Raw genomic sequence first — 27518 nt, 5'->3', positions numbered from 1 at the left:
GCATGGTGTGCAGACCAATCCGGCAATAATTAGGTCATAGAGGAGCCAGAGGAAACCATAGCCACTTTGTTTCTCACTCTGGCTCTGCTCATGACATGTTGTTTGCGTAGAGATCCTGCGGTGCAACCAGCTGAGAGGAATACTGATCAGTTTGCTGTTGTTGTGAGCAACTCTTGGGGGAGGGGGCTTTGTGATGGAGGGGTAAGTACTTCAATGAGTTTTTGTTTTTTACTGGGCTGCTATAATGCATCGCTTTAATTCTGAAACGTGCTCCAGTGAGTGCAGCTTTCTGATAAACACTGCCTGGTGAAAACTTTCCATTCCTGATAATCCTGCAAGCTTAAGTTCAACAAATAAATAAACAGAGCTTATGAGCAGTTCCAAACAATCAGCTGAGTAGTTTTGTCTCTGTACATAATCCAGAACTACAAAGGTTTGACAGTTCTTGTCCTATAATTGTAGAGGAGGTGATATTACATTTCAGGTCAGACTTCACTGTATTTGTTTTTCATCTGCGACTGTTTGTGAATATGTCAAGAGAATTCCTTAAAGGAAACAGCCTTGACATGCCCGGTCAGGATAACAACCTGGCAAAGAAGACTCAGCTGCTGGATCGAGGCCAGTGGGCGAGCAAGTTGGAATTTCTTCTGGCTGTGGCAGGAACACTGGTGGGGCTGGGAAACCTCTGGAGGTTCCCCTATCTGTGCTACAAAAATGGGGGAGGTAAGCAGGATACTCAGGCTGAAAAAAACTTTGCTTATATACTTCTGCATAAAGTCATTCAGCTTCACTTCCAGTGTAATGTCAACAAATGTGGAAAAAGAGCTGTGACTCTTTTTGTGACTGTAGATTTATGTGATAAGGAAGTTGCTCAGGCATTGCACAAAGCTTCTGTTTGTTATTAAAAAAAATCTCTTTGTGTAACTAAATGCAACTCAGAGGACTAAGGGTAGCATTGTTTTGCCATTGAAGTTAGCCATTTACATAAAAAAGTTAGACTTGTTATGTAAGTCAAACTACGCCTCCATATACTCTGCAGTCACATTACACCCGTGTTTGATCTTTTTAAGATCACAGATGTGGAGGACCCATGTGGGCTATTACTTTGTCCAGGTTTTGCCTTTGCAGGGAAACATCTGGACAAAATAATATCCAGGAACAAAAGTGTAATTAACTGTGCTCACAGCCTTTTTGACTTCAGATTAAACCCCTGGTCCTTCAAGATGTTGATGACACCAACAGAAGTGATCATGTGGCTCTTGAGCAGATGTACAGTGGGAACGGTGTTTTGATATTTCTGTCGTGTTTCTCTCAGGGGCTTTTCTGGTTCCTTATGTCTTGTTTCTGCTCGCTTGTGGTATCCCGATGTTCCTCCTGGAGACAGCCATGGGACAATTCACATCTCAAGGATGTATCACCTGCTGGAGGCACTTCTGCCCGTTGTTTGAAGGTCAGTGTGTTAAACACAACTGCATCACGAACTAACTGTACTACATACAATGTGCAATTGATCCTTTGAGACCTGAGCAAATTGGCTTGATTTATTTCAAAAACATGGGGGGATGGCAACAAGCAACTTAACAAGACATGGCCTAAAATTTTTCAAAAAATAATTTAAGACAATATCAAGAGAATTACCTGAAAATAAGAAAAAAATAAGAATATGACCAAGAAAAGGTGCATGTATGTGTTTCTGTAACATGGTCTAAATATTAAATGAATATGAATATAAATGTAGTTTTCTGGATATTTTTTCACATTATTATTTTATAAAAATCCTCCCCTCCTTTTTAAAACTTTTTTTTAGGTAAAGCTTTTAGCTCCTTACAGAGCTGGGGGCCACAACAGCAAAGACTCTGTCTCCTTTATGTCAGTCTTGTTTTAGGGATGACAAGGAGTGATTTGTCAGCGGATGTCAGTGACCGTTACGGAATATATGGCTGTAAAATGTCAGAGAGGTAGGAAGGAGCCAGTCCATTCAGAGCTTCATATGCAAACAAACTGTATTCTAAGGTGTATGGGGAGCCAGTGGAAAGACGTGTGTATAGGTGTAATGACACAGACAAGGTTACAGTGACCTTCAGCTTTGACCTCCGACAACAAAAATGTAATCAGTTTATCGTTGAGTGGATGTTTGTGCTAGAATTAAAGAAGTTCCTTCCAAGGAAATTGTGTTTATGAGAACTGAACAGATGTTAGGACCAAAAAAAAAAGTGCCTCCAGCCACAGCTATCGCTGGCATGGAGGCATTAAAGCAGCAAAATACAGTAGTGGATACATATCCATCCAGTATTTCATCTAGTTTCTGTGAAGGTATTTTTTAGTTTTAGTTAGCTTATTCTTTAGGTACAATTTTATCTATATTTTGTGTCTGGGACATGCATAGGTCTTATTTTTATGCAAACAATTTGTTTATCAGCAGGAAAGTAGCGTGAATGTGAAACATAAAAGCAGTGTGCTGTTTTAATTACATTCAAGGTAAAAAGTTTTGGTATATGGCTGCAGCACTGTGATGCAGTGGCTAGAACTGTTGACTCACAGCAAGGCGGTTACTCGTTCGAAGCTGATGGCTGCGGCACTTCTGTTTGGAGTTTGCACGTTCCTGGTGCTCTCTGACAGTGCTTATGGGGAAAAAAAGGAAGTCATCTGCAGGCTCGTATCACTCAGTACATAGACATGCAAGTCAAGTTAACTGGTGACTGTAAATTGGCGGTAGGTGTAAATGTGAGCGTGAATGGTTGTCTGTCAGCCTGTGATAGTCTGGCGACCTGTCCAAGGTCTACTCCAACTCTTGCCCAATGTCAGCAGGGATAGGCTTCAGCCCCTCAAGAACCAAGAATAGAATACGCAGTTATAGATAATGAATAACTTAAGTTTTATGTTTAATTTTATTTATATTTTGCTTTCTGGAGAAGCACTGTGAATACAGGCCAGACTTATTTTGATTCAAAGGTTTGTATGTTACGAGGAATGTAGCACAACATGGAAATGAAAGCGGTGCTCTGTTTATCATAATGTGAATTTAAATTTACCCCTAAAATACATATTTAATTGTGATGAATAATCCTGATCTCAGTATCGGTAAAGCATTTTGACCATGATTGTGCAGCTCTACCTCTTCCTGTGCAGTGATTTGGTTTTCACTTGTAGTGTAGTAGGAAGAAAATAGTTCCTACATTAAAATGCTCACAACAAGGTCTGTGGATTATCTTGAGTGACCGGGTCATGATTTTTGGAAAGAGAAATTGCCGCTTTGAGCGCCACAAGCCAAGTGCAGTCTAGTTCCATTATATTGTAGAGAAGGCAGACATCTCTACGGCCGACGCTACAGGGAAGATTTTGGGGTGAACTGTTCTTTTAAGCTGATTTTAATGAAAAAACACAGCTCTATCCCTTGAACTCTAGAATATAATGAACATGCAACCCAAGGTTTTAATAGGTGTAATTTGAGGATCATGCTTATGTATAAGCTCAGTGTATGCATAGCTCAATACAACATACTGGAAGAATATAAAGTGTTCAGTTTCAAATGATAGGAAACAAGAAAAAAACACCAGGTGCTCACGGTTGTAAAGTTAGAAACTCCAGGTGAATGTGAAAGTCAGACTGCTCAAATATAGAAAAAGCAAAGCCACTGGGCTGACCTTAGGCACACTAGCTTTGTTTCAAGGATGTGCAGCTAAAATTGTTATATATTTTTTGCACTAATAAAAGCTTGTTAATTATACATCCTTGGCTCAATACCAGTGTGTCTGAAGTAAGTCCAGTACTTATTTCTTACAGGAAAAAGGGAAGCCACCCTTTTTCCTGTAACATGTCAGTACATACATAAAGTTCTAGTTTTAACATTTTTTCCTATGCTTTTCTTCCTCTTGTTTTAAAATAGAATCAGCACAGAACTGAATCACCTATTGATGCAGATATTTCTCACCATGCTGACACTGACAAGTCAACTGCACCTGATTTATCTACCACTGTACTCATTTTATTATTTAATTATGCTGTTGAGCTTTTAAGGAAACATTATACATATCTAACTGGTAAATTTCTATTAAAAAATATAACAACATCAAACTTTAGTCCTCAAAGTTTATCATTTAGCCAGGGATGAATTGGTGGGCTAACTTAAGGACAATTAAACTCATTGTGAATAAGATGCTCAAACAGCACAATTGTCCATTGTACAGAGCCCAGTGTAATCAGCTGTAATGATCAGCACCTGTGTGGGTTAAAATGTTTTCATTACCTGAGAAAAATGTGCACACTGGGTGTGTGTCAGTTGCTGCACCCATCACTAGGTTACATACCAAATGTATGTTGAAATCTTCATTCCCATCTAATCTGTGTCCGTCTGCACCCCCATTAAAACACACGCAACACGACACGGCTACCTGAAGGAAAAGTGCAACACTCTGGTACTGGACTGGTGATGTCCTCGCCACTCCTTTGGCAAGGCTACTATTATGATCATAGACTGTATAAAAACATGGACAATACCCCCCCACCTATCCTTGCTATGCGTAAGTAAAGCTAAAATATCCCGGATATGGCTGCTGCCATCTTGCGCTGGTGATGTCATTTGGAGCCAAAGTCTGCATAGTGTCAGTGGGGGAGTTCCCGCCAAAACCCCCGTCCAACCAGTCGCGATCGAACAGCGCCATTAAATGTAAGTGAGAAATAGAGCGTTTTTTTTCCTTCATGCTCTGCTGAGCAGCTCTCATAGGAATGACTGGGGCCCTGCCTCCATGCTGCATCCAGGTCTGTTAATACATCCATGGTGGCGTTACATTAGCTTACTAGCTAATGCTAATGCAAAAATATTGTTGTCATAGAAACAAAATCCATGCCAAGTGTGTTATCCCCATCTCTGCTGAAGAAAAACACTAGGTGGACACAAGCCCTAACACTGTCTAAAGTGTAAAATCAGGTGGGTTCTGGTTTAGGTTTTACTTCTGTTCCAGTTGCTAATTTAGAGATGAAAATTGTAAAAGTGAGCCTACCTGGGTTTTCCTTTTTTGTACGAATGAAAACACAAAATGATGCACTGTATATTTTTGTCATAAAGTTATTCAACAAATTGACAACAGCTTTGGATAGAGGGAACACTGACCGCTCGGTCTTCTTTCTCAGGATTGATGGTTACATGAGCAGTTGGTATCAATCAAAATGACAGAATTCTTTAGATTTAGTGTTGCAATGTGTATAATGTGTGGACCTATAGGGTGCAAACACAAAAGGAGTACTACTGCTCACAATCAGTGCATTTATCAAAGGGTGAGGCTGGAACCAATCCTATATTTTCTCATGTCAACAAATCACACGAAAAGGTGGAAACCACCCATTCACATTTGGTGCCTTTGGCAAGCCTCACACCCCCACCCCACCCACGCCACCATACCCGCACCCACAAAAAATGTAAAGAAACAACCCAGCTAACAATAAAAAATAAGATAAGATTACTTGCTTTTTTCTCTACTACTAGTAATATGTTAATATTCAGATAAATCAAGAAATAATCTAGATACAAATTGCCAAAAATAAAAAATAATAAAAATAAAAATGAACTGTATCAGAAGACAATATGTGATACTGTAAAACGATATTGAAAAGTACAAATTCACTTTCTACTTGAATGCAACAGTTTTAAAATTCTGGGCTGATACTGATAATAATTTTTAAATTTACAACTTGGCTAATAGCCAGTTCCATTGTTTTTATATTGTTGTTTATGTTGTTGTTTCGATATTTATTCTTCTTCTGTCTGTTTTATTTGTGGAAATTTTTTTTCTACATATATTATTTTCTATTTATCAATATGTATTTTATATTGCTCTGAACACATCAACAAATTTCACCTACAAACAGCAGTATTTTTTAAGTTTCTTTGCCAGAAACTACATTTTAAAGATTACATTTTAACACATCATGAGAACGTTATGATTATTCTGAGTCAAATACTCATTTTTACTGAATAGAGCTAATACATTCACAAGCTCTCCTCCTGCCAATTTCAACATGGATTTGTTGTTTTTTCTTCTCTTTTTTTCACCTCTCTGTGGTGTAGTTGATGAGGCTGGTGTAGCTGATAGCTTAGTAACGTTATATTGTTAACGGTCTGAAAAAGGACCTCTGGTTCGGGCATTGTTTAGATTGTGATGACTCAGGGGCTGATCACACCTAGACGCACTGCTCCAGGTTGAAACTCTCAAAATACTTAATAATTTTACTGTTTTTTTAGAACAAAGCAACTTGTTTACATTTCTGTAGAACTAAAGTCATAACAGCATGCATGTACACCTGTAAAGTATCCGTCTTAAGATGCTATTTGGTCACAAAATATTCTGTTAACATGATATTTGGGTGATTTTATATTGACATATTTTGCATCCTGCTTCTAGCATAATTTGTCCTGTTGTTGTAATTTTATCTAAACGCTTCTATTGTTTCGTCTTGCGTGTGTTCAGTAGGGTTGTTTGGCTTTCTGTTGTTATATTGCCTTCCATATATCCCATTTCAGCTCTTGCTTTGTTTGTTAAAGCACTTTGTATTATTACAAATGATTAGACATTATCAATTATTACTTTATTATTACAATACAAAAAAACATAAGAATACAGATATTTTATGTTCTGTGTCACCTTGTCTGTCTCCACAGGGATTGGTTACGCCACCCAGGTTGTGATTGCATATGCTGCCGTGTCATACATCGTCATCCAGGCATGGGCCTTCTTCTACCTCTTCTCATCCTTCAGCGCTGAGGTCCCATGGGCCAGCTGCAGGAACACCTGGAACACAGGTAGACACAATGCAGACATTAACTATGTGTATGACAGACGTCATACGTCATAGGTGTGTTTATGTTTTTTTTAACCTCATATCTTCATAAATGGAGCGGTTTACTTGAAATTTCGTTGTATTTACTTAATTTTGTAAAGATATTGCAACTTAAAAATGATAAGTGAATTACCTTGTTTTTTTATAAGTGTTAGCAACTTTAGTAAACCAGGTTAGTCTGACTTAACTTGATCATGACAAAGAGGTTTTTGCCAGTGATGAAGTTAGGAGATCTGAGGACTCTGATTTGTTAACATGTTTAAGAAAATACAAATACGACTGACTCTGCATCCGACAGAATAGCAATATATAGCACAGTAAAACAACTTCACAAAATGAAGTAAATATAACAACATTTTAAGTAATCTTAACAATTATATATAAAGTAAGTTTAAATTACGATTATTGTCATATTTATTTAAATTTTTAAAACCAATCTGTTTCCTAGATTTTTTAAAAGTAAAATCTACTTGTCAGATTTTACAGTGTAGGAACAAGAAGCACAAATATGTAAACCTGCCACAATGGAGATCCTCTACAAGATTATTTTATAGTCCATGAGCATATAGACCTGTATCTGTCTTTTTGTTTGACTTTAATATTTATCTACACTTTGATAGATTAAACAACTACAAACGCCAGAATGTATATTGAAATTGCACCTTTATGCAAATTACGGACATGTTACATTTGTACATCATGCTGTGGTTAACATGTGGGTTATGGTTAGGAAAATATCATGGTTTGGCTTAAAATACCAACTTTTGGTGGAAAAAAAAGTACCTGGAAATGCAGTTATGGCTCGGTAAACAACATCCATTGTTGTTGTCTGTTGGATTCAAACAGTGGACTGCAGCTTGGCAGGCATCTCTTCTAGGTCATGTTAATGTGATAAGTATGAAAAGTACAATTGTAACTTATCTGTGGTTTTCCTAAATGTACAATGACAACATTTTCTTCTGGTGACTGTGGATTAAAACATCTCCTCCTGTTTTTTTTTTTTCTCAGAGTCTTGTGTTGAATTTGATAAAACAAATGCGTCATTAAATTGGACAGCAAATGCAACAACGCCTGCAACAGAATTCTGGGAGTAAGTGGAATTCACACCTGTCACACCAGGTTTTGTCACATTTTCTAGGGCTCTCAAGGTGCATGCACCCTGTTGTGTCTGTGTGTCTTTGTGTTTGTTTGCCATTCCTCTTTCTGTAAAAAGGACATCCTGCTTATCGCAATCTTTGCATATGGTGAGCTATATTTCCATATCGCATGCAGATGGTTCCCAACTGGTTGAGCTAGTTTTACTTGACAGTTGTAAACAGTACCAAGGTTTTAGACACAATGCAATAAAACATATTGCAAGAATAAATCGCCATGTCCCTGCATGTTTTTGCAATTTTCTTTTCCTTTGAAATTTTGGATAATTTAAAAAAAAAAAAAAAACTTTAATTTTTCTTTGGTGTTTTTTTTTTTTTTTTTTTTTTAGCATTTTTTTTTAGCATTTTTTTTGTAGCATTTTTTGGCAATTTTGTTTTTCTCTAAAATTTTTGGAAACTTTATGTTGGCTTTACCTGTTTGCATATTTGAAGTAATCCTTCTAGTGCTGTCATCGTTCAAGATGTCAGCACACTGTTTGGAACTGTAACTCTTGAGTTTTAAGTTTTGTCCATTTTTCAGTCCAAACTGAAAAATCTTAACAGCTACTTGATATATGTGGGCAAACAAACAGTAATGGTGAGCAGACAATAAATCCTGATGGCAACAAGAAGAAATGTATTTCCAATTACTGAACTGATTTCAATGAAATTTGGTACTGACTTGACTAAGGCCCCCCTCAGGATGAAGTCGAACAGCTTTGGTGATTCCCTGACTTTTCTTCTACTGCCACCAACAGGTCAAATTGTTTTTTGTCTAATACAACACTCAGGCAACTTAGGGGCTTTATAAAAAAGTAGCCACCAGGTGCTAGACAACCAGCAGCAAGAATCCAGGAGAGCATGCATCCAAGACAGTGCTAAAGAAATGCAAATATAGCAAGATGAACCACCAAATGAGAGTAAATCTGAGGTTGGGTTTTATGTTAACACCAGAGCTTTTTTGCAAACAGTCACCAACAATCCTGCATAGTATACCTTTAGCATGCTCATGTTTGTTTGCATTTAGCTCGAAGTACAGCATCACAGAGCATTGCTTCAGTCTTGTTTAATGTGCCAAGAACAAACTTTTTTTCACTGAGGCATCTTTTTCTCAGTCAAGACTGGCCCAAATGTATGGTTGAGCCTATTTCAATGAATTATTGTTTCTTTCATTTTAATTTTTTAACCTCTTCTTATTCATATTTCCAAACTACACTGAAATGACTGGGATGCATCAGATGTAGCTTGTCACCAGACTTGTAATTCTGCAAATACATTTGGCAGAAGGGACATAAAAAGGGTGTGAAAATGTTCTCATGTTGCTTTTGATGAGTCATGGTCAACCTTTCTAAAAAAGATAACATGCAGAACCTTCAGTTGCTTTGGATGTAGTTCAGGAGATAAAAAAAAACATTTTGACTCACTGTAGAACACATTTTTTTTTTTTTTTAAGTTTACTTTTTCTGGTAAATGTTAAGGAATACACCACAGGGACAGCCTTTTGGGTCCCTGCAGGAGTATTTCCTCTCCTCAAACCATTAAGCAAATGATTCATTTATTTGGATTTACGAGGGCTGATATGTGTGTATAACTAATGTTAAAGGGATAATTGTGGATTTTTGAAGTGGGGCTGAATTAGATACTCCTGACTCCTAGTCAGTGTATTATATACAGTAGCTGGCAGTTGGCAGTCTTCCACTTTGCAGAGACAGATGATGCATGCACCCTAGAGGGGCTGATATCAAAATGTATTTTAGCTATTGAAAAGAGAGCATACCTAAAAAATTGCTATCATTCTAAGATGATGCAATATTTAGGGCCATTTCACCACTTTATCTTGTAGTCACACAGGTTTTTCCTTTGGCAATACATTTCTCAGCCGCTGCAGGTCGGCTGTTTGGATCAGAAAGTGCTGTTAGCAGCTGTTATGTGCTCTGACTGACGTAAAACTTCATGTTGAAATCATTCACAATACAGCATCCACTTAGACTGATATTGTATTTTTTAGCTAGGGATTCTTTTATGTGGCTAAAACCTGCTTTGATATCAACCCCTCTGTACAGCATAGTAATGCTGAGCTGTGAACTGTGCGCCTCGTCTGTTTCTGTGAACTGGGAGCTCACCAACCGTCAGCTACTGTATGTAACACACAGACTAAACACAAGAATCCACAACTATCCATTTAATTTGCACAATTGGTGCTTACTTATAAAGTTGCAATACTGTACTCAAATATAGCATGAAATATCTGTTATGCAAACTTAAAATCTATATCTGCAATACCAAAAACATTTGTCTATTTTCAACATGAATGTGGTGCAATGTAGAAATAACATCATATGATCAGTCACATTGGAAGTTATTCACTATAATAATAATTTTTGTCATTTAATGAATATTATTAGTTGCCTTGAATGCAGTTCCCTTTTTTTTCTCCCAAACTGTTCTGTTCTTACCGCCCTTGCATTTGGTAATATTATGTTTGTTTCTAGGAGAAGAGTGCTGGGTATATCTCAGGGGATTGAGGAGATTGGTAGCCTGAGGTGGGAGTTGGCCTTGTGTCTCTTACTGGCGTGGATCCTGTGCTACTTCTGTGTTTGGAAAGGAGTGAGATCCACTGGAAAGGTACAAGCCTTTGTGTGTGTGTGTGTGTGTGTGTGTTCCTTTTATCATTGCATCTGAAGGAGGAAGTCTATATGAAAACTGAGATTACATTCCTGAGATTAAAGTCCGCAGTGTTTTGCTGATGGCTGGGGAGAGTCTAACTAAATGTTTCATTGTTCATCACTGGAGGAAGAGATGAAATCCAGCCTGTACTTCCTCTTTGCTTCCAACTTCATCGCTGTCATGTCAAATGATGACACCCGCACACTGGAAGAACAGATTTTGCAGCTTTCTCAGTCAATATAGCGCGCACTGAGGGATTCATTGCTTCAGTCATTTACAATTAAACATTTAGCCGAGTCAGAAGTCGGGTTGGGGGACATTAAAAAATAAAAAATAAGAAAATATTAACACAGCTGCCAATGACATGTCACCAGAGCAGGAGACATCTGGTGCAGGCTGTTCTAATGCACAGTTCTTACGTTTTCCAACAAAAAGTAATGTACCAGGTGTTGTACATATCCAACATAATGATGAGCCAGCAATTTGTGCATTACCTACAGATTTTGGATGGTTGTGATCACATGACCAATCTGCTAACAGAAGTTAGGAGGTAGGTTGAGTCAGGGAATGGTTGGATGGAAACACTTGACTTTTATTAATTAAACAACTACAGCTTTAAGTAATCTTGTTAATGTCCTCACTTTCACTTTGGGCGATGAGCAAAAAATGTACATAGGAAAAGCCTTAAAATGGCTAATGCAAATTTGCTCTATATTGTCTTTATTATCCATAATCTCCCAACAAGGACTTCCAGCACCAAACATCACATACAGGTTACAAATTAAAGAAAAAAACTCCAGAAATGGCAGACTGTACAGACTTAATGACATGGTTTATATGTCAGTACACATGGAGCCACATGAAGGTTTTTTCACAATGTCCTCTTGCTATTTACTTTTTTGTGTCAACAGGTAGTTTACTTTACAGCCACTTTCCCCTATGTAATGATGGTGGTTTTGTTGGCTCGTGGACTCTCATTACCGGGAGCTATGGATGGCGTAGCGTACTACCTGTATCCTGACCCGACAAGGTTGGTGGACCCTCAAGTAAGTAATAAAGTCAAATATTCAACATAAGACAAGCTGCCGGCTCAATCGCCTCCGACCGGAAGTCCAAATGTTGTGAAATACATGAATTTCACAATATATACTTCCACTCTTACAGAAGTTTAAGTGATGAAAGTTTGCTAATATTATATTTTGGCATGTGGTTAGGTCTGGATGGATGCAGGAGCACAAGTTCTTTTCTCTTTTGGGATTTGTCAGGGGAGTTTGACAGCTCTGGGCAGTTACAATCAGTATAACAATGATTGTTACAAGTAAGTGCTCTCTGCTTGTCTTGTCTTTTTTCTTAACACATCACAAAAATGTGCAGCAATTATTTTTTCACATTACCTCAAACGTACTAATATTTGTTGATAATGGCTACAACTAACCTCAGGTTTTTTTTCCTAAAAAGAAAAAAAGGTCAGAAATCATGGAATATGAGTAATATAAGAATACATTTTCCAAGGAAACTTTTTTGCAGTTCCTTGATTTATCCAACTAATGATCCAAAAATCCAAATATTTTCATTTTACTTTCCTTTTGACAAAAATGAGCAACAAATCCTAGCTGGAACCAGACAATACAATACACAGTCACAGAGTGTTCTCATCGACTGTTCGTTCTTATACCTACAAAAAGTAGTGCACCAGCATTTGTGTATAACCCAAGCAGTCATGAGCCAGTAATTTGTATATGACTCACATGATTGAGAAGGCTGCGAGCACATGACCAGTTTAAAAAGAGGAGTATAAATAGTAAGAAAGTCCTTTAAGGACACAGGTTGGAGTGTTCGATGGGTCAAACAAACAAAGGACTTTCCTCCAGGGGAGTGTTTGTGTCCCATGTGAAACAAAAACGATCCACCCAATGTTACTGTTTTACATCCTTTATCATCTATATTTATAGATAAATGTCAATATATCATTTTTTAAATAACAATACAAAGATTATTTATAATTTTCTTTTAATTCTTACCATTATTTATGTAAGGTTGAATGTTTTCTTATTATTGTGACATTTTTTACACAATTCTATATATTTTTTTTAAAAACAGAAAACAAAATGAGCAAAGATTCACTCACGACATACATACTTGATTTTATTTGTTTCCACAGGGACACATTTGTTCTGTGTTTGGTGAATGGTGGATCAAGCTTTGTGGCAGGGTTTGCTATCTTTTCTGTTTTGGGCTTTATGTCCTACGAACAAGGACTGCCAATATCTGAAGTAGCTGCTTCTGGTAAGACCACCACTACACCACTTTTGTTACAGCACGTACATTTAATAATCATCTCTTTATTTACATAAAGAGTTCCCATTGGTTGCACCACTTGAAATTAGCATGACAACAGCATTAGTTTTGCCTGTGGCCGGTGCTCATAGGTTGTTTTTTATTTAAACCAAGAAACCACTGTTTCATGTCACAAGAGAAATCTGTCAACTTGAAAACACTAAACTGAGCAGACCCAGGTAAAGTTTCTTAGATATTGCTTTTATGAGAATGACACAAAGTGACCTTGACCTTTGACCCCCAAAATGTAATCACTTAATAATTAAGACCTAGTGGAGATATCGTGTTCACAATGATGGGACAGATGGATGGACGGACAAGCCAAAAACGTAATGCCTCCAGCCTCGCAGGCGCGAAAGCATGAAAAATCTGCAGGAAATAAATAATACAGTTATGTCAAAATGGTCCACAGTCGTCTGCAACAATTAGATCTGTACTTCAAAGAATTTGGGGTATTTTAAAGGCAGAAAGAGATCATTTGTGGTAGCTGAATACATAACACGTGAATTTTATCTTTTATCATATGACACAGGGCCCGGCTTGGCATTTATTGCCTATCCACGTGCAGTAGCCATGATGCCTTTTCCTCAGTTATGGGCTATATGTTTCTTCATCATGGTCATCTTATTGGGTGCAGACACACAGGTGAGATAAAAACACATTTGAATCAGACAGTTCAGACAAATCCTCAGTTCAGATTTTATTATTTAACCCTTTAAAACCTGGATCAGTATCAGTTGTTTTTTTTTGTGCTGCATTCAGACAACTTTCACAAGATATTTGGCCCTTTGAAGCTTGAGCAAATTGGTTTTATTAAAGGCAATGACAAGCTGGGCAAGAAATGTCCACAAATTGCAAGAAATTAGTAAAAGGTGACAAGAAAATTAACCTAAAAATAATTTAAAACAGAGTTGGTGGGACTGTTACAAAATTATCTGTTTTATATGTGAAATTACTTCTCAGACTTTGTAAAGGTAATTTTTGTCTTGTGGTTTGTTGTTGTTTTTTATTTGCTAATTTTTTGGCTCGTTAATGAGCTCATTGCTCATTGCCTTCACCCTGTGTTCTTGAAAGTCATCAAACCAAGTTGCTCAAGTTTCAAAGGGTTAACCTTCGTTTATAGCAAACAGTAGAATCATTTTCAAAAGTATTTCAGTTCACTCATTGGTCTGTGGCTCTTGCAGTTTGTGAGTCTGGAGTGCCTGATGACCTCCGTGACAGACATGTTTCCCACCGTCTTCCGAAGAGCTTATCGTCGAGAGTTGCTGCTGCTCTGTCTCTGCTCTGTTTGCTTCTTTCTCGGCCTTCTTCTCGTCACTGAGGTGAAAACTCATTTTTATGGTATGCTGCTTACAGTGAATTAAAGATAGTTTGTGCACCATAAAAACAGGCCAATACAATCTTCCATTTACCCTTAGCATGCTGAATTGCTTTGGTCATCTTATTTCAATAAAACAAAATTATTAAGCATGTAAGATTAAAGCAACATTAAGTTAACTGTTGAGTCTCCTTCCCAAGTTGTCAAATGCTGATGTTTTTGGTTGGTGCTTTGATCTGACCATCACCCAAACATGTCGGTATTTGACAACCTGAGAATGAGACTCAACAATCAGCTAAAAGTTGCATTAAGTTGCTTTAAGCCAAATTGTTTTTGTGTTTGATGTGCAGCAATAATCGACCCTCTATCTTCCTGCAGGGAGGATTATATTTCCTTCAACTCTTTGACCATTACGTTTGCAGCGGCAACAATCTCCTCCTTCTGTCAGTGTTTCAGTCGATAGCAATCGGATGGATATATGGTGAGTCTTTGTGGTTATCCTGCATTGATACAGCTTTTGTTTTTGTGGGATAAAAATCCCATCTCAGGCCAGCTGAATTAGATCTTCACCCACACTGGCTTTTCCAATAAAGACAATGCAGTCAATCAGAGTTCAGAGCGAACTGTGAATCTTAAAAGATTACACACAAAAACTTGAGCTGGTCCCAGGAACAGACTCAACTGTTTCAATCTTACATTCACTTTTATTCTGTTCACATTCGCCGCCCGTTGTGGGCCCTCCTGTTGTTCTTCCCTCTGATCGCTGCTCCTCATTTCTGACACCATTATTTCTTGAACATCAGCACACACACAAGGTATCAGCCTGTGCCTGACGCGATCGTTTATCATCTTCTGAGTCATCTCATCTTCCCTCTGTCAGCAGATTTACACTTTACTACAGCCATACACAAATAGCTCTTCATCTAGGGTTACAAAATAATATATAATAACCATAACTGCCTTGTTATTAGTTATACTTTATACAATTCATTGATACACTAAGTTAAATAATAACATCAGTAAATATTTCCCACATTTTTATTCCTATCGAAATAATCTTCTGCCATTTTTTCTAAGTTTTTAAAGGATTTATACAATTTGCTCGTGGTTAAAAAATCCTTTTATGAAAAGCAAACAAAAGTCCTTTTTATATCGTGGTATCTATTCCTCGAGGCAAACTGTTAAAAAAGCTGCCATGTAATGGTTAGTTGTGGTTTTGGACTGAAGTAAAGTCAAACAATTGGCCAACTGGTGAAGGACAAAATGTACAGGTTTGTTTATTAGCGGGGAAAAAAACGGATGAGATTTGTCAGCTAATTCCAGCAAATCTGCAACATCTGAGGAAATTAAAAATTAACTCCCACTGTGAGGGACTGGATCAGCAAATGTTTATCAACATAAAAAAATGCTTTTTCAGGCCAGCTTCACTTAAAAAAGCAAACTGGATGTCTGTTACATTAACCTAAGTGTAACATGTAGCTTTTTTTTATATTAATGCATGTTTTACGGATGAATGTTTTTAAATCATGTCGTTTTAGCAAGACATGCAACAACTTAAATTTCACCAGATTCATTTATGTTAACACAACCTAATACTAAGAGGTTTGGACAGCAAATTGTCTCTGATTACCACTCCAGAGCAGAAGGTGGCAGTAAATCGCCAATAACACAAGTTTATTAGGTGCTATTCTAGGAAATCCAGTTTGAGTTTCCAAACTTGACACCCACTGGGGGTAAACTAAGTTGACATGTTTTTAAATTGCTGAATGTAAACACTCTTGAAATGTAAACAAAAAAAAAAAAGTTATTGCCTGAAGTAACATTAACTACTATTTTAAACTTCAGTTGTCAGCATGGCATATCTGGCTTTTATGCAGTTTGATGTGTGTGCAAATTAAATAAAATATTGAATACCTTGATCCTTATCTGGGCCTAAACAGAATAAAAAGACATGCAACAAGAAAAAAAAGAAGCTGCGCAGCATTCAAATGCTGAGTTATTAGAATTCCAGCATCATGATCGTGGGTTTTATGTGTGAAGGCTGCTATCTTGTGGACTTTGTTTTTAAGGTTTTCTGTTTGTGTTTTCCTTGTTTCATGTTTAGTCTGTTTCCTCTTTTATTTTGTAGGTTGAAGCCTCATGTGTCTTGTCTGATTTTACTTCCTGTCTTTGTGTGTTTTTCTGCCTTTTTAATAGCCCCCCTAATTAGTTTCACCTGTCTCTCACTAATCCTGCAGTCCACTCACATGCTCTCATTTCCCCAATCAGTGCCTTTAACTTAAACCTGCTCAGTACTTTTGTTTTTTGTGGGGTCATCTGATCTTATTTTTCTTGGTTTCTCTCCATTCTTGTTTTTTTCCTGCTGCTTATTTCGGCCTGATATGCATCTGATCTGCCTGTAAGCCTGCATTTCCTCAGTTAAAGTATCTTGTTTTTGGATAACCTGCCTGCTCTGCTGCATTTCGGGTCCGACATGCCAGTCCTGCTTCAGTCAGCTGTAACTTAATGCTGTGAATGAAGCTTCAAAGCATTTGGTGCAGCCATGTTGAATCTTTAAAAAACTCCATTCTTATTAAATTAAAAGAAATCTGTTGTTGATGTTAAAAGCGACAGAAAAACAGGCTAGATCATTCATGTTATCTTATCCCTGACATATCAGTATCTGTGTTTTTAAATGTTGAGTGTTTTAAGGTCCTTTAGAAACAGTGTCATATTTTGTCCACCAGAGAGCACTGACAACTTTAATATGTTATGCCAGATCATGTTATGAAACTTGAGCAAATTGGTCTTGATTTATTTAACGACATGGGATGAAGGCAATGAGCAACTAAAGAAATGACTCATGTTTGCAGAAAACAAAGCTGATCAAGCTGAGCTGAGCTGAACAACGAAGTGCTTAAATTTTCCCTAGTTTTAAAAAAAAATAATCGAAATTAAATTTCTTAGAATTGTAAATGCAACACATAAAAAAGTGATGTCAATCCAGGTTTCAAAGGGTTAAGCTGCAGCAGGGTGATCGGTTTCTGTTAACTAGAGCTGGTCTGAACAAGATAATGGCAAACAAACCACATTTTAGGTTTGAAAAAATGATAAAATTACTATTGTTTATCAGGTAATTGAACTGATGCTCTGTACAAAGCTTACATTTCTTTGGTGCATATTGACCTTTGTAATGTGGCCTGCACTTGTTTCACCTTCTCTCCTGTGGTACTTAGCAGCAGTTTTAGACCTTTTGTCCACAATTAAATTCCTAAGTTCTCTTTTACACCCAGCTTTCTACCCTGTTGAAGTGTTTTTAAGCTGATGGGAGAGGGCTGGTTGATCTCTTTAGCATTCCTTTTTTTGAAGGTGAATGAAAACAAAAGATTCAGGGTAACTCATTTATTCACTCTGTCAAAACAGGCCCTTTGTGGCGACCCTCTGTCAGCAGTGGTTTAAATGCCGCCTCAGAGAGGTTTTAAAACATTTCTGACGTGGTACAATGGTAGTCATGCCTCCTTAAGTAATGGCAGCACAATCACCCACAATGGTAACTTTCATATTTCACCATTAAATACATTCACGGTCAGCAGAGCCCATAAAGTCACATCACAATTACAATTATTACAACTACTGTTTAAGTTTACTGTGCAAAATGCCGTTTTCAATTATTTGCTTTTGATCAACAGGTGCAGATCGTCTCTATGACAACATTGAAGACATGATAGGGTACCGTCCATGGCCTATAATGAAGTATTGCTGGCTTTACATCACCCCTGTTGTTTGTATGGTGAGTGATGTGGTTTCTTTATTTACCATCAATGGTAAAAAAAAAAATAAATAAATAAAAATGAAATAAGTTTGATATATATAAAGGTAACAAAGTGAATGCTTCTTTTGGTCATTGAAGCGAATTTCAGTGATGTTTTGAGTTAACTTCTTTTTACTGTTCTGAAACTTCACCACAATTGAGATGCAATTGAATGAAGTGAACATTTTAATCATGTGGATTGAATATATTTTTGAAAATTTCATTTTGCAAATGTGCCCCAGATCTGATTTTTTTCCTCCTCATGACAGATGAATTTTTTTATTTTTATTTTTTCTGAGTAGTGGACACAGAACCGTTTTCCAATCAGATTTGGTCAACACTCAAACAATTACTGGTCATGCAACCACTGTGAGAACATATCCGAATTCATGTGTTTTACATTATGGGTTTTTCTACAACAGATCACTCACCATCGACGTCGCAGCTGCCTGTTAAGGGTTCATTTATAATTCCTTTATGTACGAAAATAGATTTTCAAATGTGTAAACGTCAAATATGTCATTTATTATAGCACAGATAAAGCAAATAAAAAGCACTAAAGAGGGCAGAGTCAAAAGTTTCAGAAAACAACAAATGAGATGATGGTGGAGGAGTTTGTATTAAAGTACCTTTTAATGTAAGCAGCGTTGTAGACAGTGTTGGTCTGTGACCAAGTCATCAAGTGTCTGACAATTTCTTTTGCTTTATGCTTTTCATTTTCTATGAATATTACTTTTTTCTGTCTTTCCGCTGGTTTGTAAGATCCTTTCTTTTTCTTTTTTTACAAAATTTTAAATCAATTATAAAAAAAGCCCATTGCTTCAAGGGCCAAAAAAATCCATGATTTTTCCAAAACTTTCAAAGGTTTTTATTATTTCCATGACTCTCCCAGGCCGTGGGAACCCTTCATATCTATGCAGAAGTTTTAGCCATCTGGCCCCCGATCTGGGGAAGTAATCACAACTGAGCATTAATGTTCACTGGTGTCAGTGTGGAGGTTTAGGTTATTAAGGGGCATAAAAACAGGAGTGTTTTACAGAAAAGTATTGCCTACTGTGAGGTAAAACCGAGAAGAAGGAAGGAAGAGTATCATATGGCGAAAATTTGTGTTTATGTTAGATAATGCAGAAACTTTAGACATAGTATATGTTGATATTTAACAGTAGTATGGTCCTTTTTAGTATTATTATTATTATTATCATTTTTTACATCTCTCCAGTCTGCTGAATTCCTTTATTCTCCTCCTGTTGTTTTATATATAATGTGATGTGTTTTATGTGTCAGACCCCAGGAAGATTAACGGATACTTGGGCATAAGCTAATGATAATATCTAACAAGTAAACCAAACAAGTAGACCAAACAAAACAGGTCCTACAGTAACAGACAGGATGAAGGACAGAGGGAGGGCAGAAGTTCAGTTAGGGCAATTAATGTTATTGGTCAAAAAAATTGGTGTACAGGATGCCAAACATTACTAGTCAAATGTCTGTGGACACCTGAATACAGTTAGTGAATAAGAAACCACTGATGATGAATCCAGACAGCCTCCAACTGTTCTTGGCAGGCTTCCCGTAAAATTTTGGATCATGGCTGCGTGAGTGTTGGTGAGGTCAGGCTCTGATGTTTTCAGTAAGACTTGGCTTGTGTCTCAGTCCTTCCCAGAGGTGATGATAGGATTGAAGTCAGCATCCGGTTTCAAAAAGATGTTTTTAGACTGCCATGTAGTGTTATATCAGGTTTGATTTTGGAGAGAAGTCTAGTGCAAGTTGGAAAGTTTCACTGAAATGAAGTCAGATTTATTCTAAGCCCAGCATGTTAGCAGCTCTGCCCTCAAACTTAATTCTTCACCAGCAAAATTACTATTTGTAAATAAATCAGTTACTCAACATGTGGTGCCTTGAATCTGTGAGGGAAACTTTGTTGTTCTTGCATACTTCCACAGTGAATGGAGAAATCCAAAAAAGGTGACCATTCTTCATGAATTGTAGTGACCAGGCCCGCATGTAACTAAAGAAAAACTATATCAAAACAAGTTTCAACCGATATTTGTTTTTCGGGGCCAATAATTATTAGTAGTAGTTAATGACAGTGATAACTGGTATTTGAGACCAATATGCATTTAGAATAAAAATGAAAATATTTCTGTTGAAATTTATAATTTCAAATATAACACATTCCAACACAAAACTTTGTTTAAATGCCTTTAGGAAATATTTTTAAAAATTTAAAATTATTTCAACGCCATATACAGCAAGTTTCCTGCAACTTTTTTTTAAATAATGTTTAGTGTTAAGTGAAAATGTAAAGAAAAAATGAAAGAATAAAAGTCCCCCCTTGTTGATACTTTCTCTGCATGTATTGCAGACTGCATTCCCCCCGATAATCTGACGACACCTGATCAAAACATACATTTCCAAACTCTCACTCACAGGGGCAGTATTATCTACATCTCATTTATCCAGGTGTGTGCTCAGTACCTTTAAAACATGCATTTCCACTAAAACGTTAATAATAAACAATATAAAACACCTCCACCTATGAGTGTGCCTTAGCATGAGCTTGTTTGAGGAATGCTGCTTGTCAATTTGTGAGACTGTTTGTACTAAATTTGTTTTAAATCGTAGCATTTTACTGAAAATGCATGAGTTTGGGACATATGAGAATTATCTAATAAACACTGTTGTCTGAGTAGACAAAACTGATTTCACAACACCCCTGATTTCACTGAAACTGTATAAATTTTTTTTTTTTTTTTTTTCCCTGTCAGGGTACCTTCATCTTCTCAGTGGTAAAATACAAGCCTCTCAAGTTCAACAAAAGCTACATCTACCCAACATGGGCTTATGCTTTGGGCTGGTGTCTCGGACTGTTCTGTGTTCTCCTGGTTCCTCTGTGGATCATCTTCAAAGTTACTCAGATGAAAGGGACAGTAACACAGGTATGTACTCACTGAAGGAAGATATTACATATTACAAAAACATGATTGTCTTATGGGCTCTATGGCTGAAAAAAATCAATAGAAAGTTAATCGGCAACCTGTTTCCAGCGCCTTTGTAAATATTTTCTTGTTTTCTTCGTGCTTTATTATTTTATAAACTAAATATATTTAGTATTTGGTTGGACAAAAACATGCAATTTAAATATGTGAAGTAGATTTTAGGAAAATGTAAAGGGACACTTTCACTAGAGTCATTGCTCAGTTTGACAGAGGGGGATTTAGGACGAGGACATGAGTCAGACTTTTTGAAAACCTTAGTTTTCAGTCATTGCACCTGCAGCCAGTTTGTTGGCATGCAGGTTGCAGTATCATTTGGAGAAACATAGCTAGAAAAAAGAAAGCTTTGTAAAATGGCTTTGCTGTAAGTAAATAAGTGCAGGACTGCTGGCGACTGATGTTAGTGAGAGCAAGTGGGAGTCACAAAACTATCACTATGTTTAATTTTCCTTGTCTGACAATATCTAATATTAATTTATGTTGGTGCATAATGAATGTTGTAATACTGTTCCTTAATTTCTAGGTTATTTGGGATTTTTGAATTTGAATACGGATTTGGTCTTCGATTACTATGGCAACAGTCTAAGCTTAGAAGCATTTGGGTCAGTCCTAGTTTGCCATGTCTAAGAGTTTGATCTCACTCTCTCATGATTTACAAGTGTATTTAACACTTCATTGCTTTAATTCTTGTTTATCATAATTACTTGGACTTAATCTAGTAACAAGAAAGAATGGCAGGGAATAAGACTGTGTACAGCCTGTGTACTTTGACGTAAAAGTCCCTTACTGTTGTCATAATTGAACATCCAGTGCGTAGGATCCAAAAGTGTATGTGCACACAAAATCCAGACAATTTAATTAAATTAAGTTTAATTTATTTGAGTGCAAGTCCATGTACATCACCATACAGGTAAAGTAAACAAGCCAGATTATGACCATCGGCTAGTTTCCATCTGTTGTCCCTTGCAGAAGTTCCCTAAAAGAAATTACTAAAAGCACATTTATCCAAATTACATCAAAAGAAAGAACAAACATTTCAACATACATGTTATTGCACATTCCCTAAGTATGCGCAAGAAATTAGCCTGATGATAATAATAATAATAATAAGCTTTATTTGTATAGAACCTTTCATACAAGAAATGCAGCCCAACATGCTTTACGAGAAAGAAATTAAATGCACCACGTGCTTCACATGAAAAACACATAAAAGACAAAAAGACATAACAAAACCTGCATGTGAAAATAAAATACAAATCAGAATAGAATACACAGAATGCATCTTCACATGGATAAAATCCACTTGATAATACTAGTAAAAGTATGATAAAATAAAAAAAAAATTGTGCACAGAATACATTACATAAAATGGAAAATAGAATACATAAAACCCACTGACATTATGAATAAAATAAGCATAAGAACAGAGTATATAAAATACATAAATCAATGGAAATACAGCATCTTAAAATATGATAAGTGGTTCTTAATGGTGAATCATGGCAACAGTCAAGTGTCAATGCAGTATTTATATGTTCACACCAATCAGACTGATGTTTCACACCTTAAAAACCATAGTGACAGTCAGTGGTTTACCCCACTGTTGGATATCATTTGAAAATGTAAGTTTGAAAGGTGACCACTATTTATTTTTTTCAGGTCCTGTGATGTTAAACTTTAACCTGGATTTTGGGTTGTATTCACTGCAGCAATTTTACACACAAACATTTGAAAACTAAAGACATACTTGGTGATATATGCACAGTTTAAGAAGATAATATTTAAAACTTTTGACACTATGTTCTGCAATAGGATAATGCTAACTGGTGTGTGTATTTCAACAGCTGTGTTGCTCTCTGTGCTCCGGGGAGACAGAGCTGATGAAATACTGAGCAGAATTTGATTTGAGCGGGTTTAAAATTCTTACAATTGAAAGGTGCATATGGAATAGTTATTACTCACCAGCAGATACAAGAAAAAAGTGCTGGACTGAGTGTTTTTGATAAAGTGAATCTATAGGTAGCATGTCATGTGAAATGTTCGTACACATGGGTGAAGTTAGCCTTGGCCTGAGGCATTATGTTTAAGGTTGCCCATTCATCACGATATTTCAAGAACAACTGGAGACAATTTCCAAAATAGAGAGAGAGAGACAGAGACAGACAGAGACGTACGTACAGACAGACACACAGACAGACAGACAGACAGATAGACAGACCGACCAAAAGACAGACATAGAAAGACACACAGACATGGGTCAGATGAGGGTCAGAGTGAGGGTCATGTGTGCTCATTCTCCCATTAAGTTTGTTTTTTATAGATCACAACCTTCGTGTGAAAAGTGGCGTACGCCTCTTTCAAGCCTGCTCTGTGCAAACACAATGGTTATAAATGAGACCCCAGGTTAACATTTAACAGTACTTTAAAAGTTTATTGTCACTGAAGTTCCTCTGTACTTTGCTGGAAAACTAATACATGTAATACTTTTTCTAACACCATGTACGGTCCCTCTAAGCCTCAAAAAATAGTTTTATGGTAAATCTGAGGCAGTGAAGGAAGCAGCTTTGTATTTTTCTTTGTTAATCACAATCATAGTACGGCAACAGCTCACTTTATGTGGCAGAAAATGAAAAGGGATTACTCAAGTACAAAATATTCTGTCCGACAGAGAAGTAATTAAATAATGCAAGAATCACAATACAAGTTTGTTGTGCAAAGAGCACAAGAGCCTATTTACATCACTTACAAAAGCTTTCAACAAGACCCTCCAGCAAGACATGCACGTCAAGGACATGCAGCTGCACATACCATTAATACTTGACTTGACAGTAATGATGTCTATTGGTGAGAAAAGTGAGGATCTTTAAGTGTCTGACTGCTACAGGCTAATTTTTTCCCATATATTTCATTTGACAGCTTAATTCTGTTGTCACCAGCTGTCATGAACATTTATTTGAATTATTGGTAAAACTGCATATTTTCCCAATCAATAGTGTAATAACTGAAAAATACCCGCTCATATTCAGCAAAACAAATATTCTCACATAAGACGAAGAGAAATTGTAAATCTTTTTGAGAAGGTGGAACAAAAGCTGAATCACTGTCAAAGTAGTTATTGACTGATTATTTTTTTGCTGTTAGACTAAGTGATCAATTCATTTCAGATCTATTAAGAAGTGATGCAATGTTGAACCTGACTCAGTTAGGGCTGCAACTATTATTTTCATTTTTGATTACTCTAGACATTATTTTCTTGATTAATCAGTTCATTGTTTTGTCAATAAAATGTTACAGAATAGTGATGCCCTTTGTAATTTCCCAGTTCCCAAAGTGATGTTTTCAAATGATATACTGTATATGATCTGAACAGTCCAAAGATAAACATCAAATTCTTATGCAAGAAGCATGAAACCATAAAAGATTTTTTTTGTTTTTGCTTAAAAAAATACTCAGACTATTATTCCGTTATCAAAACAGTTGGCAGTAAATTTTCTGTCGAGTTTGAACAACTAGCTGTTGAAACTCTCGATTCAACATTTACCAAAACACTCAGTGCAACACCATCTAGGAACAAACTGCACCAAACAAATACATGTAAGGGCAAATTTCTGGTAGATTACTCAGAACCGCAATATGCTGATGTGGAAAAACAGGCCCAGACAGCCAGAAACAGGCAAAGCAGAGTGAGATAATCATGTCATTTTGAAATTTGGGGTGTGTTTTGATTTTACTTTGTGTGCTTTTTTTAGAGGCTTTTTCTGCATTGTGTACTTCTGCATTTTATACTTTATTACTTTTACTTACTCTTTAGTAACATTTTCAATGCAGGACTATTACTTGTAACGCTGCTTTTGTTTATTTCTTGTGTTTTACTGCACTGCACGTCAATATTTTGTCTAATGTGAATTGTCTAATTGCTTCTGCAGAATCTGAGGCAGCTTTGCCGCCCTGAAATCAAGACACACAGCGCAGCAAAGCAACCTGAGCAGCTCCCTTTGAACCCGGACAGCACTCTTACTCCTACTGCCAACGAATACAAGGCAAGTGGTGGAGCTGAGATGGAGATGCAAGTGTAAGAAACTGAACATTTTTTAAACGTTTGATTTTAAGCTCCAAGTTCTACAAGCTAAGCTTTTAAAGAAATTATGACGAGTAATACATTTTGAAGACTTCTAGCTCTGCTGGGTTATCACGCCAGGTCTGCAACTGCACAATAAGCAGTGGGTGTTATGTCACTGTGCAATATCTCTGCTGTAGACCTACATTGGAATATACAGTATGAACATGTTTTTTAAAGCTATTTTCAGTTATAGAACACCTTTAATGTGCCTGTCACCATTTCCATGTTTTAGTTCGCCAGAGTTTAAAAGTTGCAAATGTTGATTATCACCGCCCATTAACATGCACTGTCACAATCCCACCCCCAATAAATGACACAAAACATATTTAGTGACAGCTCATATTCACACAATTTAGAGCGCCTTTATAAGGAATTATTTTAAGTGGCAAATAAAGCCTTTTTATTCTTTGACATATACATATATACACACACATATATTTGAAATGGTTTGCCCTTTATATTATATTATCTGGCTCTTAAAGCTATCTGTATTTTTGAATGTTTTTCTGTTTTAATTTCATTTTTATTACATTTTATTTTTATTCATCTTTTATTTGAATTAAGTGGGGACCATGATTCTGCTACCAAGAAACAAACAGCTTTTTACTGTTCAGTCTTCATTTTGCTTTGCCGTGTAAAGACGCCAAGCTATCACCTCTCACTAAATGATGTGGTTTATTTACGGGTCTTCATGCTCACATTTTATCATATACGAGGAACGTCTGGTGCTGATTGTACAGATATACTCGGGTGAATGCTGGTAAAGTGGAACAGTTAAGCTCTAGCATGTCTATTATCATTAGCAAGCATGTGATTAAAAAAAAGGCTCTGGGGTTATGAGATGATTTCTGGGGTCATAATTCACCCTCATCAACAACCTTGCACTGAATCGCGGGGAAAAGTAAAATGACATGGTGAATCTGTTGTAGCTACGCCTCTTCTTTAAAAAAAAAGTAAAATGTGGTTTTGCATTAATGTGTGTTTGAGGAAGAGTCAACTATCTTTTTTTTAAAACTTTGTATAGTGTATTAGAGCTCTTAAGCTGTTTAAAAAAGTAGCCTTTTCTATGAAGGGCTAAGACCAAGATCATAATCAAAAATGACGCAGAAGCTAAATTAGCCTATTGGAAACCGTTTCAGTTTACCAGCATTCACCCCACTTAAACGAATACAACTGATTTAAGAGTGATAATACTGTTTTACCTAAATTCTGATAAGGCACTGAGGTTGCTGATGAATGATTGCTCTGCTCTGCTGATGGTTACTGCCAAGTTTAAATGCATTGAGGGGCAAACTGAGACAATGTCGAGTATTTCCAGGGTAAAACTGCTGACAGGACACCATGAAGTTAACCTGGAAGGAATAGAAACTTTTTTAGGATATGCACCGCGGATGTATGAAGACAACTGGATACAACATTGGAGGCGAAGCCCTTTCATTCATGTGAACATTGCTCAGCGCTTTGCTAACTTGAATGAGGACAAAATGATTGAATCCTGCGGATCTTTCAGACTTTCCAGTCATCCAAATTCTCACAGTTAAAGAGATTATTTCATGACAGTTGTGGCGCTGAAGTAAATGTGTCCATGTAATAACAGACATCTATTTTAGGACAGACGATTAGGACCATGTCAAAGAAAAAAAAAAATAGATTTTGGGAATAAAATCATAATATTACAAGAATGAAGTTGTAATTTCAAGAATAATAAAATATTATGAAGTTGTATTATTATAAGAAAAAAAGTCAAAATATTTTGATAGAAAGAAGTAGTAATATCTCGAGAATAAACTTGTATTATCACTGGAATAAAGTTGTAAAAGTCAAGAAAAAAAGCTATTAAAAAGTTGCCACACACAGTCGACAATGGACATTCATTTTGAAATGAGACAAACAAAATTGAGAGACAAGTTGTTTCCTGATTGTGCATGGCATGACACATCACCGGGGACAGTGGTTGCCAAGGAGGTTGTCTGTGCTCGACTGTTTTTTAGTGTGCTGGCAATATGTTTATTTCAGTAATATTATGTCGCCTTTCTCCTAAAAAAACAACTACTACTACTACTTACTTTTTTCCTTGTAAAATTACAACTTTATTCTCAAAATGTTACAAGTTTATTCTCATAAAATTATTACTTTTTTTCTCATAAAACTATAACTTTCTTCTAGTAATATTACAAGTTTATTTTCATAGATTTATAACTTTTTGTTCTCATAAAACTACGACTTTATTCTAGTAATATTACAAGTTTATTCTCAAAGATTTATAACTTTTTTCTTTTAACTATGACTTTGTCCCTTTAATATCACAAGTTTATTCTCGTAA

General features: G+C 36.5%; 1 protein-coding gene across 1 annotated transcript; it reads left to right on the top strand.

Moving 5' to 3' along the window:
* Window positions 1-27239, top strand: LOC121958889 (sodium- and chloride-dependent GABA transporter 2-like). Its single transcript, XM_042508056.1, has 15 exons — window positions 1-201; window positions 539-723; window positions 1316-1450; window positions 6656-6796; window positions 7843-7924; window positions 10460-10592; window positions 11546-11680; window positions 11849-11952; window positions 12796-12920; window positions 13504-13616; window positions 14156-14293; window positions 14668-14770; window positions 17958-18058; window positions 20848-21018; window positions 25002-27239. The coding sequence occupies exons 1-15, from the start codon at window positions 194-196 to the stop codon at window positions 25149-25151; spliced, it is 1824 nt and encodes a 607-aa protein (XP_042363990.1). The 5' UTR covers window positions 1-193; the 3' UTR covers window positions 25152-27239.
* Window positions 27240-27518: the final 279 nt, after the last annotated feature.

This window comes from Plectropomus leopardus, chromosome 2 (assembly GCF_008729295.1).
Source record: "Plectropomus leopardus isolate mb chromosome 2, YSFRI_Pleo_2.0, whole genome shotgun sequence".
NCBI classification, from domain to species: domain Eukaryota; kingdom Metazoa; phylum Chordata; class Actinopteri; order Perciformes; family Serranidae; genus Plectropomus; species Plectropomus leopardus.
Note: the sequence above shows the minus strand (reverse complement) of the source record. Positions and strands in the feature narration are given on the sequence as shown.